Source organism: Thermobia domestica, chromosome 9 (genome assembly GCF_964235325.1).
Source record: "Thermobia domestica chromosome 9, izTheDome1.hap1.1, whole genome shotgun sequence".
NCBI classification, from domain to species: domain Eukaryota; kingdom Metazoa; phylum Arthropoda; class Insecta; order Zygentoma; family Lepismatidae; genus Thermobia; species Thermobia domestica.
The window spans coordinates 243,684,513-243,699,976 of NC_137462.1; the positions used below are offsets into that span (position 1 = coordinate 243,684,513).

Below are 15,464 nucleotides of genomic sequence, written 5' to 3' on the forward strand. Positions count from 1 at the left end.
ATCACACGTCAGAACGACTCTGCATAAGGCCCGATGACCCTAACAATGTTTGGTAAGCGGTATAAATTATGCAATTCTTCGTTATGAAGTTTCCGTAATTTCTCCTTTTGGGTGCAAATATTCGTCTCAGGAGTTTATTTTCAAATACTTTCAATTTGCGTTCTTCCCTTAAAGTAAGCGACCATGTTTCGCAACCATACTGCACAACAAGCATGATTATCGTTTTTATATATTTTAAGCTTCAAATTCCTTGACAGAATTTGTGACGACAAAAGATTTTGAACTGAATAATAACAGGATTTCCCTGCTTTCAATCGACATTTCATTTCTTCATGGATTTGATTTTAGTCTCTTAATGCCCATCCTATGTATAAATGTTGTAAATCGTAAAATTACTATGCCTTCCGTAGTCTGATTACGCATCTTGATGTTGTAAATAGAGGTGTGTTTGAAGTTGTAGGCCGGTGAAGGGCGTGTGAGGTTTTTTTTTTTTTTTTTTTTTTTTTTTTTTTTTTTTTTTTAATAAAGCCTAAATTAAACCGATTCTGTGAAGGGTAAGGGGATGTTATAGTCCGAGTTGTAGTGCCAAATTTATCTGTGCCGGAGCGCTTGATGATAAGTAAGAAAACCAAAAACACAATTTAAGCTTAGAAACAGAATTCAAATCAAATTGAATGTGTATTTTAATATTGTATAAAACACCGTGTGCGTGGGTTTTCTCGGGGTTCTCCCGTTTCCTCTCACTTTCTCCATTCCACCATTTCATTCATCACTCATCATCACCGTCTCCTTTAGCCTAACCGGCACAACCGTAGGACGTAAAACTCAAATATTTCATTTCATTTAATATTGTATAGTGAAACAATACATAACAGAACAAAATGTAAAACACGATTTTGAACATTTCCATTATAAGGAAGAAATACGTTTTTTTAAATAATTATTTTTATATAATATCTTATTTTTATATAATAATTTAAATAATATCTTCCTTCAATGGAAAAAAAAAACTTTTTTTTAAATACTGATTTTGTAACGGAGCGTTGCTCCTCCCTCAAAACCTGTGCTGCTCCGCTTCAGCTCCACTATACCTCTAGTTATGAACTTTTTCCATGCAGGTTTTCATGACATGCAATAGTAAAACAGAATTAGAAGAATGCGTTCACTCTCGGGGTGACTACTGCGAAAGCTAATATAGCCCACAACACAAACTAGGAGGTTGTACTGCAACAGTTGCTCACGAGAAGCAAACGGAAGAGGGAAAAATGAAATGAAAATTTTGAGTGTTACATCCCGCGGTTATTTCGGCTAGGCTAAAGGAGATGGTGAAGATGAGAAATGGATGAAATGATGGAATGAAGAAAGTGGGAGGAAACGAGAGAGCCCAGAGGAAACCCACGCACATGGTGTTTGTCCACCAAAGTTAAGTTGGAGGGGGCTGGGTACGAACCCGGGACCCCTAGCACCAGAGGTGAATGCTCTACCACTGAGCCACCGCGGCCCACCAACTGGAAGAGGAATTCCAGGAAAATGACACCCGCAGTGCTGCAGGAGATCCGTCGGTTAGAGTGCCAGGAAAATGCACCGACTCTACGTGCGACTGGCCAGTGATTTAATTTGGCACCTTCAATTGTGAACACAGACATTAGTAAGCGATTCGGACTGAGGTGCGTTCTTTAGGCCCGCGTGCTGAACCACGTACTTCCAAGTCACATTGCAGAACGAAAAACGAACTGCTGACAACTATGAAAAGCAACTGGTGAGATCGAAATGACAGTCGTCAAAATTAATGAAACATCCATCTATCTGCTGCTGGTAGTCACATTCGAGCGCTGACATACCGAGATAGTGGTCCCAAGGCCCGTTGCATATTTCATGTCCTCGTGTAATAAGCCGAAAACAAAACAAAATGAAATCTTTAACGTAACGTCCCACGATTATCTCCTCTAGGCTGAAAGAGAGGGATCATTAATGAAAGTGAACGATTCTGAAATAATTGGTGGAATGACAATGCAGGAGAATACAGGGCACGATGTTGTCCAGCAGAAACTCACATGGCCTGGGGTCGAACTAGTGGCCCTTCGCACCAGGGTGAATGCTCTACCACTGAACCATCGTGCCTACCAAAACACAAAATAAACATATAAAAAATGAGTAAAAGGAGCTAGAGTGTACACCTCTGGAAGGTGGAGTGTCTGATTCGTTCTCAGCTCGTGCAATGGTGGTAGACAGGATAACATTCGAAAGATAATGAATTCGAATGAATTACCGATAATGATTTTTATTCAGTCCTACCAGACAAATGGTGGGTGTTTATCTTTAAATAGAGTCCCTGATCCACTTCCGTTCGCAATTCCTTCCCAACTTCTATCACTACGCAATTCCTTCCCGTAGTGATGTCAACCTACTCGGCTCGGTTCAACTGAGTCAACAGCTCGAGCCGGCTCGATTGGAATGACCCATCGGCTTGGTTCGATTCGGCTGAGGTGAGCCATCGGCTCAAGCCGGCTCGGTTGGGGTGTGCCAACAACTCGATCGACTCAGCTCAGGTGAGCCATTGGCTCGAGCCGCCTCGGTTGGGGTGTGTCAACAGCTCGGCTCACTTCTCGGTTCGGCTCGGTGGTGACTGAGCCGTGAACCGAACCGTTGACAACAGTACTTCTATCGTTAACTGGTCCATTGTAAATGACTTCTCACCAGTATCTCCAACTACTAAATGCCCCCACTTGTTCTTGCGGCAGTATTTCTTCCTTCTGCATCATATAATTTAGCTGAGCTCGAAGTCTCGCATGAAATTTGTACGCCTCGTATTGGCATCTTAGGGTTCTGTCCATTTTCTACCCTTCTAGGTCAAATATCAAACAACGCTTAAACACGAGTCTAACTATTTTAAATGAAAAGTCCAAATATCTAATTTTGTGTCTCTAACCTTAAGGGATTTCGAAATATGAACGCCTACAGTAATTATAATAATTGCAACCCCCATCCTTTTCCTTACCACCTCTTTTCTTCCTTTCTAGGTCAAATATAGGAAAATACTGAAACATGTTTTAATTATTTGAAATGAAAAGTCTACATAACAAATTTCCTAACTTTAAGGAATTCTGGGTTATGTGAATCTTATTGTAACAATACGAATTCCCATTCCTTTTTTCCTTTCTAATTCTCAAAACTCCTTCTTTAGTGGTACTTTACGTTACAAATATTATATACTATTCAAGTATTAAGTTACTAGCTTAGCCAGTTTGGTCTAAGTGTTGATCAGTCACTCAGGCAGTGTGGACTTCTTTTATATTTTTTGGTGAGGACTCAGCGGTTCAGTAGTAGAGCGTTTATCTCTTTTGTGTGGGGTCTCTGGGTCAATTCCTGGCCAAGTAACTTTGTGGTGGACAATATCGTGTCTCTGGTTTTTCTCAGATAGTCCCGTTTCCTCCCACTTTATCACTCCACCAATTCTTCCATTATCATTCATTTACCTTGATCATGCGTCTCTCAAGAGCATGATCGTGGGACGTTAAACTGAAATATTTTTCTATAAAGGAATTTCGTAAATAGAAATAGTTATTTTTAAAAGAATTATTTTGCATGATTTTTAAAATATATTTTTTCTGTCTTTACTTTTAAATTGGTAGTCAATGAGATTCGTCCTCATATTAACAATAACCCAGGGGTAAAAGTGGATCTGAAAAGGTAGGGGGACGCGTGACGTCACGACGTAGCCCGCATCTTTGTCCATTGTATTTTTTTTTTTTTAGAAAGTGGGAGACGCCACAGATATTTTCGAGAAGTGAGGGGACGGCATACCCCCGCGTCCCCCCGCACTTTTACCCCTGCAATAACCAAGTGTTGTATGCAGGCTAACCTACCAACCCCTTGATCAAATACCATTACTGAAGTTAACGAATCGTCATTGAAGTTAATCTGTGACAGGGGGGCACCCACAGGGGTGGTCTACCAGGTCAGGAACCCTCCCCCCGAACTTGGTTACTCGACACGTAGCGTAGTCGCTAACACTCTCGCCTTTGGTGCGAGCGGTCGCGGGTTCGATTCCCGGTGGGGGCACTCGGTCGAAAAAGTGTAACAGCTTTTTCAGGCCAGTCACCCTGAATGAGGTTTTCCTGGGTTTTCCTCATTCACACTAGGCAAATGCCGGGGTGGTACCTAACTTATAGGTCCCAGGCCGTTTCTTTCCTTTCCCAATCCTTTCTTCCTTCCCTTTCCCCGGATTGTGTGCTCGCCGAGGGACGTCATCCTTCAAAACGTGAAGGGCTAAATGGCCTTAGATGCCGAAAGCCCAGAAATCTAAATCCTAAATCCTAAATCCCCCTTGGTTACTCGACAGACATTTCTACACTATCTTAAGAAAACTATAGTTGCTCTAGAAGACAAATTTTTGACGTACCTTAAAGATTTGATCTTACACTACATCTGTACTCTTTCTTTTCTTATAAAAACAATTTGGTTTTCTCATTTTTTCTGAGGGTATAGGTGACAGCACTTTAAAGTTACTTATCGTTTTATCAGGTGTATAATAATACCAGTTTAATACTGTATAAAAGGAAGTAACCATTAGTGGTGAATCCCTTTCCAAAGTTTCGGACCCTCCTCAACACAAATTTCTGGGAGCGCGCCTGATCAGTGAAGAATATTATCTGAGAAGGGATTTCGCGAAATAATTGTCTCCAGTATTACTTTAATCTATATTTTTTTTCTAATTAGCTTAATATCAGTGTTATCCTTCATAACTGGAATCTAGAATAAATATGTAATAATATCACACTTGAAAAAGCAAGATATCTTAAGGATTTGCATGACAATTTCGTTCTATCATTCCATTTTTCCTTTATCAGATAAATTGTTTTGTCTAATTAATTGTCGAAGGAGGCATCATCGTTCTATTAGCGTGTAAGTTTTCTGATAAACTTTTATACTCAGCCAATCAGGAAAGAGAAATAAAATAATAATATTTTCTAAGAAAGAAAATGTTTCGGTTTTATTCTGTATTCATACAACGTGGTCTTAATAATTACCATCGTGCAGTGCATGCTTGAATAAAAAGACAGTGATCTAAAAATGTATTTAAAGTCTTGATTATTTTACACGATAATAAAAACTGATAAATGTTTCATAATAGTCGCTGTTGAAAAAAAAAAAATGTTACAAGAGATTCAACACTTGATGCCACGATTTTGATGTAATACTTGTGTACTCATTAACTTGTTAAATTTAACAAGTAGGCGAAATATTAAGTAGTGACAAAATAATGAAGATATCTTCAAGAATCTAGAACAGTGGATACAAATAGAGGCACTAGGAACCAGTGCGATGACCACATATCACACAGCTGAACACGCATCTAGAAATTTTGCGGCCGCGGTGGCTCAGTGGTAGAGCGTTCACCTCTGGTGCTTGGGGTCCCGGGTTCGATCCCAGCCCCCGCCAAGTGAACTTTGTGGTGGACAAACACCGTGTGCGTGGGTTTTCCCGGGGTTCTCCCGTTTCCTCCCACTTACTTCATTCCACAATTTCATTCATTACTCATCATCACCGTCTCCTTTAGCCTAATCGGCATAATCGTGAGACGTAAAACTCAAAGATTTCATTTTGCATCTAGAAATTTTTGTTGGGTAGCAGGTGTGCATCCAGAATTTTTTGTTGGGAGAGGTCCAAGGTTTGGGCGGATCCAATAATGCAAAACACTATGTTTATTTATTGAATGGGTGTTTTTCTACAGCCGAAATTCTAAATTCTTGAAAAAAATTAGATTGTTTTTTATCAGAAAAGAAATAGTACAGATGATGAGTAGGATCAAATCTTTAGTTTATATGAAGTTTCCTCTGCTAAAACAAGTATAGTTTTATTAAGAAACTGCACAAATGCAGGTCAAATTACGAATTTTTTTTTTGGGAGGGGGGCTCCGGTCCCGGAGGACTCCCCTCCCTTCCCTGTCTGCTGGAAATAGTCTTTCATAGGATGCAGACAAAGAGTTTTTTTGCTTTTATTAATATGTCGTAGAATGCTTTTTGCATTTTATCCAACCTTAATTCTCATGAGAATCAAATCATATCACTGTAGATCAGAAGTCTTTATCTACCTTCAAAGTTTCTTTACAGAAGCTAATGGTCATATTAGCGACACCCTTTTACACGACACACACACACACGCTGAAATAAATTTAAACTTATATATAAAGATTCTGTTGTAACAAATATGTAACAAGAGGGATATAATTGAATGTTACGATGACCCAAAAGCATTCGCATCTCTGCACCATTACTGCTGAGTTTTAAAGTTAATTAATGATGTTCAATGCTTGAGTTAGGACATTGATTTGTTTGATTCTCGGCGTGAAATTTCTTAATCAAGATACCATGCTTTGAATATCACATGCTTTCACAAATATAATTACGTGTTTATTCGTTTTCCCATACGTGGTTTCTGAACATGACCTATTCACAATGAGTTAACAAAACACCTTGTGGGCTCAGCAGTAACTTTTCTATTGTAAACGACAAGTTTTATAGGTCGATTAAACTTTCACAATCAATTATAAGACAAACATGAAGGTTATAGTGTCTGTGATTCTGGCGCGTTTGTAATCTGATAAACTTTGTAGTTATAATACACTGCAACGTTTGACACACACAGACTTAAACAACAAACGAAAATTATATTTGGGGAAACGGCAATGAGAGAGGAGAGAACCATTTTGATAGAATTGCAGAAGTAGCTTCGCACAAACTCCCCATGTGTATGACGTTTTGTCTCTGGACCGTAAGGGTCATTCCAGGTCACTCGGGATCATGGGTCTGTCCGGGTCAGACTGGATCACTCTTGGTAATGGGTTAGATCGGGTCACTCTGGACCATGGGTCTATCCGAGTCATGTATCACAAAGTTCGTGACCCATTCCATCACTGGTGTAGAAGGATGCATAACAGCTGCTAGCTATCGGCAGATTATTACTGATTATCTACACCCATTCATGTCGATCATATTTCCAGCTGGCAATCGAATCTTTCGGCACGAGAACGCTAGTTCACTAGGAGAACTAAACGGCGTGACAAACATCTTGGCATTTGAAGGCGGCGCTCCAAATTACCTTTAAACGCTGCTAGCAAATGAGAGGCCAGCTGTATTGCCATGTTTATTTTGTACACATGCACGTCTATCCCATGTTACCTGATCGCGCTGTAGTTTGTCTGCTTAGCCACAGCTACCCCTCTACCACTTGGCAACGTCGCGCCAGAGCTTGCGTTTTATTCGTTAGGCTAAAATGCCAAGATGTTTGTCACAGGTTTTAGTGTTGTTTACGAAACTCGTGAAATTTTCCGTTTCTTCTAGAATTTAAAAAAGCTTTTCTCGTTTCGCGGGCAACACTGTTTAAAACATGTTCCCGATGCTGTTTGATTAGGATTAGGAATAAGATTTTTGGGTTTTAGGCATCTGTGGCCATGTTACATCGTAACATCTAAGGAATAACTTCCTTCGGCGATCATACTACCCGGGAAACAAAGGAATGGGGAAGGAAGGAAGCGGTCTGGGACCATTACGTTTTGTACTATTTCAGCATTTGTCTCGTGTGAATGAGAAAACTCCAGAAGAAAACATTAAGGATTGCTAGCCTGAAAAACCTTTTATCCTTTTTCAATCGCGCCGAAAAGGTGCCTGCTTGAGTTCTGCAAATAGTTGTGTAGAATTAGATCTACAACTCTTTGTGACAACCCTATTGCATGTTCGGCGATCCCTCTAACTTTGGCGTGGTTTCCTTTCACTATTCCTCCTCTCTGATCATGTCTTGCCACTAATTCTATATGCCGTCATAATTTTGGTCACTGTTATTCACGAGACTAGTGTTGTCCACGCAAAGAGACGAGAAATAATATTGTCTCGGCACGAATTTAAAAATGAATTTATCGTCTCGTTTTCGAGACAAGCGAGACATTTTTCCTCTCAGAGGCAACACTACTCGATGCACTTAACACACTGGTGGTCTTGGACACATTTGCTCCAACTAACCCGCACCGTATTTTCCTTTTTTGAAAATCAGAGAACCGCGGTGGCTCACTGGTAGAGAGTTTATCTCTAGTGCATCGGGTCCCTGGTTCGATTCCAGCTCGCCCAAGTGAACTTTGTGGTGGACAAACACCGTGTGCCTGGGTTTTCTCGAAGTTCTCCCGTTTCCTCCCACTTTCTTCATTCCACCATTTCGTTCATTTGTCATCATCATCATCTCCTTTAGCCCATACGGCATAACCATGAGAGGTAAAACTCATAGATTTCATTTCATTTTTGAAAATCGGAGAGCTCTCCCAACTTATTGCACACGAATCTGTTCTACACTGCCTCGCGTACTACTCAGTATCACACAACGCAGCACTAAATGTAACTAAGTCACAAAGATTATTGTTTCAGCATATAGATTTGATCTCTGTATATAAATAAAGAATTGATTAATTTCTAAGCTCCTTGATATTTCTTATGAGAGTTAGAACGTCTTAAGAACGAAAAAAAAAGTCATAATAAAAATTGATTCTTAAAAGAACAGTGGAAAGAAGAAAAGGTGTGAGAGACAAATAACATAGGATCAAACAACATAAGACAGTGTACGAGGGAATTGGAAAAGATAATCAGAAAATTGGGGGAAATTGTAGAGTAAAGAGGATAGAAACAGATAATCTTCACTTCGTTTTTACAAACAGTTCTTCTGATCAATTTTTAGGGGTTATGACTCTTTGCTGACATCTTCCAATGTATGTAATGTGGAGAGGTAGACTTTTCTCCCCTAAACATTTTTTTGTTTTCGTTTTTTATTCATAGAGGGAAGGGAAGAGAGCGGTGAGTGGATGGGAGAGAGAGAAGTTGAATCATTGAGCAGGTAATCCTCCTGGCTTCATCTTTGAAGGAGGGCGGAGCCTCTTTAGGTGAAGCCAATGAGTGTTACGAGAGAAGAACATTGCAGGGCCATTGATCATAAGCATGCGCCCTGCTGAGATACATCTTCCACAGAATTCCTGTTGAGCTCCATCACAGTCAGTTCAAAGTTAAGCAGCTCTCGTCCTCTCCTTTCCTTCAAAGGGAATGTTAGTCTATAGGTGTCTGCAAAGAGAACTCTGTGAGGGAACGGAATACCGATAGATACTGGTTGTCTGACGTTTAATCCATAAACATTTATGCAAACTCGACAGAGAGAAAGAAAACAACATATAGTAATGTTTTTTTTTCCTATTCTATTTTTCGAGTTTTAAGAACTGATTCTTGAATCAGTGAAGGTGACTTGTGAAAACTGTACTTAATAATGCGTAGAAGGTTACCAAGCTAAACTGTGGAATCCAGTGATCTCAGAATGAGTGTACGTTTTGGTTAATAATGACTAAAAATCATACACACAAGTAGCTTTCAGGACTCAAATGAATCATCATTGAAGTGAGAGAGAAAAGCAAAACTAAAATATGGCAAACACATTAGAAGTTTCAATTTCGTCCAGTAGATGTCACTTACTAAAGGATGTTAGGTGTCATCTAACGGTGTGATGTTTAACTTCTCATGCGTTTGTTTCAATAGTACAAAATGGAATATGGGTGTCTACCAGCGGCGCAAATCTGTCTTCAACATTGGGTAGGGGGGGAAGTAAGACCTTTTTTTTTTTTGTTAAGTTTGTTAAGCGATGCTCAAAATATTTGTGAAGTTGAAAAACAATCCTGTGGAGGATCAGCGAGCAGAGTTGTCTTCAACACTGGGAGGCGGGCAGATTTGAGGCTTATTCTGGGAAGACATCAATTTCATCTCACTTTCCTTTGTGGCAATCTAACACAAATCATTGCATTCACCCCCCCCCCAAAAAAAAACACATTTCAAATCGGATTATTGGGGGGACAGTTCCCCCAGCTTCAAAATTGGAACGGACATGTCTCCATCATATCCCCCGGGATTTGCGCCAGTGGTGGCTAACGTTGATCGTGAAGATGATAACGGGTTGATTCAGGCACGTAGCTAGGATTTCGTGAAGGGGGAGGGTCCGTGACATGAGATACTGTGGTCATCACAACAGAGGCTCGATTATTCTAAACTATTTTACTGGAACATATTTTGGTTCGTTCAGCCAGGATTTCGTAACGAAGGGGAGGGGGGGGCGTGACATGAAATTCTGAATGCCCAGGAGCTCGAGCAATCTAAACTACTTTACTATCAACGTATATTGGTTTGTTAGGACAATAAAATGAGAATATGTTAGTACTTTAATAACAAACTATGAGAAATCTCGAGTAATATAATAATAATAATAATAATAATAATAATAATAATAATAATAATAATAATAATAATAATAATAATAATAATAATAATAATAATAAACGTACTGAAAAAGATTTTACAATATTTACATCCTTCCTCTGTTCATTCAAATATAACCATTTTCCTTTCATTATGACCTCAACTATTATAAAAAGTACCTATTCACTATTATAAAAAGTACATACTCAATAATGTCTTGTAAAATATTTTACAACATCTGCGTTCCTTTCTCTGTTGAATCAAATGTTAACAGAACTTTCTTTTCATATAAATTTTTGTTTTTATTATTCCGTCAACTACTGTCTGTTCCAATGACAGGTTAAAGGAGCAGTAGAAAATTGTTTTTGAAATAACATGTTTGATACTGCAAAGATGCCATGACGAAAATTTATGATAAAAAATGTCCACGTTACTATGCTTTCAGAAGCTTGAAATCTCCCTTGAAATCCCCCTGACTAGTAGCAGAAATTCTGAGAATTCCGTAACTCTTCTAGAAATTCTGAGAATTCCGTAACTTTTCTAGAAATTTCAAATTCCCTGACTCTTCCAGGATATCTCGATCACCTCGCCACCATGTATTTCAAGTAATACAAATCTCCTCATAAGAAAGAGTCATCAGGTCTATCAGGTCTTGTTTCCATTTTGTACTAATACACAATAACACACTGAACAAGGCTATGTGATAACATGTAAAAAAAAAGAAAAAAACACTATCACGTAACAGTTTCAACACAATAACTGTGTCTTCATCAGACTTCCACTCCTTCTGGATGCTTGGGAGTTGGTCATCACTTATATACTTTCCGGAGATGAACTTTTAATTATCCGGAGAGTATATAAGTGATGACCAACTCCCAAGCAGCCAGTAGGAGTGGAAGTCTGATGAAGACACCGGTATTATGTTGAAACTGTTACGTGATAGTGTTTTTCACATAGCCTTGCTCAGTGTGTTATTGTGTATTAACAAAGAGTAACCAAAAGCTCCCTGATTTTTTAATATTTTTTAACGCGATCCTTCTTTTTCTCATTTCATTTTTTTCATCCTTCCTTATTTTTTTCATTTTTCGTCTCGAAGGGGGGGGGGGTCCGGACCCTCTGACCCCCTCCTTGGCTACGTGCCTGGTTCATTCCATTAACGAACTTGGATGAGATAATCGATATAGCTATCTATTGCAGAAAACAGAATTCAAAAGCTGGCTTTCATTCAAGAGTTGTCGTGTGGAGTAGTGTTGTCCACGACACAAGAAATGTCTTGTCTCAAAAACTAAACGAGAAATCCATTTTCAAATTCAAGTCTAGACGAGAAATTTGTCGAGTCTCCTGGGCAATACTAGTTCACACAAGTCTTGGATCTCAACAACTGTTTTAGTATTACACGATTCATGGTCTTAAAAAAAAAAAAACAAACAAACAAACTATAAATTGATAAAGTAATTGCACGTACACAATGAAGAGCATTTATCAACGTTTAAACATACTCAAATCATTATACAATATACTCCAATAATAAAATCGCTTAAATGTTGTCATATCGCTGGGGGCACGGTGGCTTCAGTGGTAGAGCGCTTAGTTCTTGTGTGTAGTGTCTCTGGTTCGCTCCTGGTCAAGTAAGTTTGTGATAGACAACGTAGTCCGTTGTGTCCATGAGTTTGCTCCCATTTCTTCTACTTAATCACTAAACCAATTCTTCCATCATCATTTACTTGCCTTAATAACCGTCTCCTTAATCGTGGGACGTTAAACAGAGATATTTCATTTTAAGAAGAAAATCAGGACATTCATTTTGTACATAAGTTTACAAAACGAGACGAGAGAAATTTCAATATGAGACGAGAAAAGTTTCCGTACAATCGAGACGAGACTAGAAAGAATTCTTTGAGAATCGAAACAAGACTAGAAAGAATTCTTTGAGAATCGAAACAAGACTAGAAAGAATTCTTTGAGAATCGAAACAAGACTAGAAAGAATTCTTTGAGAATCGAAACAAGACTAGAAAGAATTCTTTGAGAATAGAAACAAGACTAGAAAGAATTATTTGACAATCGTAATGGGAATGGAAAGAATTCTTTGAGAATCGAAACAAGACTAGAAAGAATTCTTTGGCAATCGAGGCGAGACTAGAAAGAATTCTTTGACAATCGAAACGGGACTAGAAATAATTCTTTGACAATCGAGAGGAGACTAGAAAGAATTTTTTGAGAATTGAAACGGGACTAGAAAGAATTCTTTGAGAATCGAGACGAGACTAGAAAGAATTCTTTGAGAATCGAGACGTGATGAGAATCCAACAAAAATTAGAAGAAGACCTTATTAGGTTGTCTAAATAGTATTGAGTCCTCGGAAGACAAAATTGAGAATACATTTATTATAATTTGAAAATAACATTATGATTGAGGTTTCAATGGGGACGTCAGCATCGAGGCTATTTCTTCCCGTCATGTATAACATTATGAAACCACATATACACGATTTTGTTCAATGACCTTCTATCATTTATCCAGCAACACTATAATTCTGTCGCTTTAGAACTTCTCTGGTTTCTGGTCATAAGATTGTTACAGATGGTTTTCACAGGCCAATTTTCAAATTAACGTATCACTACTCAGATAGTTCTGCAGACATTGAAGGAAATGAATATGCCAGGTCTGAGACATACGATGGATGCATTAAGAGCCTGACACTTAAAAAATTACAAAATTTACCATCTTTCTTTTGCTTGTTTTTCATAAGTGAAAGGAAATAATGAAATGAAACTTACCACAATCATAGATAATGTTATTCTACAACAGAAAATATGAATCTGAAGAATTTTCAGTGTTGCAATCCATAGAAATTACAGTGTTACTAAATTAACATTTTCCCCCAAAATCTCAGTTAAGGCAGAGTCTATAGGAGCCAACTCAACTGCATTTAATTACGTATCATGTTGTTTTTGTATCCTGTGAACTACTTCTAAAGTAATATTATTATTTAATTTTAATAACTGAATGTTAAAACTATTTTGCCTATTACAGACTAAATACAACTATTATTTTAAAAGTAACTCACAGGTTCCGTATTATTAAATTACGGAATTGAGAAAATTATCTTATAATAATATTCGTTCATAATAATTTGAATTGAGCACCCCAAATGAACAATGGTTCAAAATTCTACTGTGGATTCTTCTCGTCTTTGATAGAAATCCATCCCACTTTATTGGAAGTTGAGTAAATCAGCACAAAAACAGAGCTTAGTCTCCTCCGTATTTCCTCGTCTCCTACGGTCTCGGTTATGAAAACTGGTTGATTACATTGTACGTAAGGATACGTATTTAAAGAGCTGCTCTGCGATCCAGGCAATCACTAGAAAGAACTAAGCCAGAGCATGTGAACAGAGAGAGTAACATCAAGCAACTTGCCTTACACTACGTTGCCAAATCGTTATATTCGTCAAATAGGATTACAAACTCCATATTAAACCAAATATTTTTTCTTCGATCTTTCCTCATTCGTATATAAGACTAAATGTTCATATTGTTTTCTTACAACTGTAATTACAAAGTATTTTTCTTCGTATTAATTGGGAAAATACATGACTTTGTGACTACATTATAAAGCCGCCTCTAATTAATAATTTAGTAATTCAGTTTATTTCTACTAGGCAAATGGAGTAGAATCTGCTTTCGTGTAGCAAGTCCACATGTAAACACACATTGATAAGAATACAACGTAACTGACCTGCGGGGTATCCCATCGTCGGATGCAATGAGTCCATGGTAGGCATGGTGAGGCCGATTCCATTCACTGAGTACGGGGATGATTTGAGGTAGGCCATTCCAGCTGAGGTGCTGGTGCCACAAGGGCTGCTGAAGGGCGGGAAAGCCAGCTCGCCGTCGGGATTACACCTGCAAGGGATGAAAAAGTTTTTTAAATGACAAACATAATGGAATTCTTATTTCAATATTATTTTAAAACTAGCGTTTTTTTATGACTATAAATAATTGACTTAAGAAACTTAAACACAAGAAAAATATATGCAAATATGAGAATTATAAGAATAATTTTGATGGGTATTATTTAATTTGTCATCAATGTAGACATATGTGCAAAATTGAAGGCACAAATATTTTTTCCTTCTTCTAAAAGCCACATTGATTGAAGGGCTGTAACTAGAAATAAACAGTGGAAAGGATATGCATAACATAAATGCAAAGTTAGTGATGCCACAATGATGACGTAATGTCACCAAAAAGCCTCTTCATCCACATAATTATCATGCAGAGCGCTAAGATGTTTAGCCTCTTCATCCACATGCAGAGCCTCTTCATCCACATAATTATCAAGTGGCAAGATGTTCATGAAATGTGATTGTGTTATTCCTTGATAGCGATACTTGTTTGGCATTGTCATCGCTAAAAAGTGAATGTATACCTTTGTCTGAGTTGGAGAATGATTGATCGAGGTGAGCTAGGCTAGAACAGAAGTATTTAGAACCGTGAATATTCGGAAAAGTGTTGTGTCAAGTCTACGAAATCAATTCCAAAGATCAGGTGATGTGCAACGAAGATTTAGTATAGATCGTACAAAAATCACAAATGACATTACCAGTACCTTTCCCTAGCGTCATCGCATCTAATTTGTATGTCAACTAGCTTCAAAGCTCGAATCAGCCGCAGAGCAGACTATGTTAAGATCTATTGTATCTCGGAGAGGCACGAAATATTCAGTAAACAGGACACCAGTACAAAGAGGATGGCATCTGGAGTGCTGTCGTCAACATCGTAACTGACATCAGGATCCGCAGTACTATATCATGTTTAGAGAAGAGTCAAAGTTCGTCTATAGTAGGGATGAGCACGAGACAAGATTTTGGCTGTCTCGTCTCGAAAATGTGCTGTAAAAGTGATGTCTCGACTCGAAAAATGTATATTTCTCTATTGGATGTGTCGTGCCTCGACTCAAATTTTGTCAGGAAAATCCTGTCTCGACTCGTCTCGTGCACATCCCTAGTCTATAGACCGATATCTGTCACATATTTTAGAAAGAGAAAAACGCAAGGTACTTTCGTCGAACTATGTTCAGTGTTCTTTACATTATTTAGGCTGGTTTCTGGAAGTTCAAAAATATTGAGATAAGATCCTAGAGCATTATGCGCGGCAATTTCGTAGCGCTCTTGGCCATAATTCGT

The 15,464-nt window shown here is 38.3% G+C and overlaps 1 protein-coding gene across 3 annotated transcripts in view; it reads right to left on the reverse strand.

Moving 5' to 3' along the window:
- The window catches only part of LOC145660639 (homeobox protein OTX2-B-like), a 194,775-nt gene that overhangs the window by 95,102 nt on the left and 84,209 nt on the right, over positions 1-15,464 (reverse strand). For all 3 annotated transcript variants that reach the window (XM_081725928.1, XM_081725929.1, XM_081725930.1), the window contains exon 3: positions 14,015-14,181. In XM_081725928.1, the coding sequence (XP_081582054.1) occupies positions 14,015-14,181 (167 nt within the window). The remainder of the gene's footprint in view (positions 1-14,014; positions 14,182-15,464) is intronic.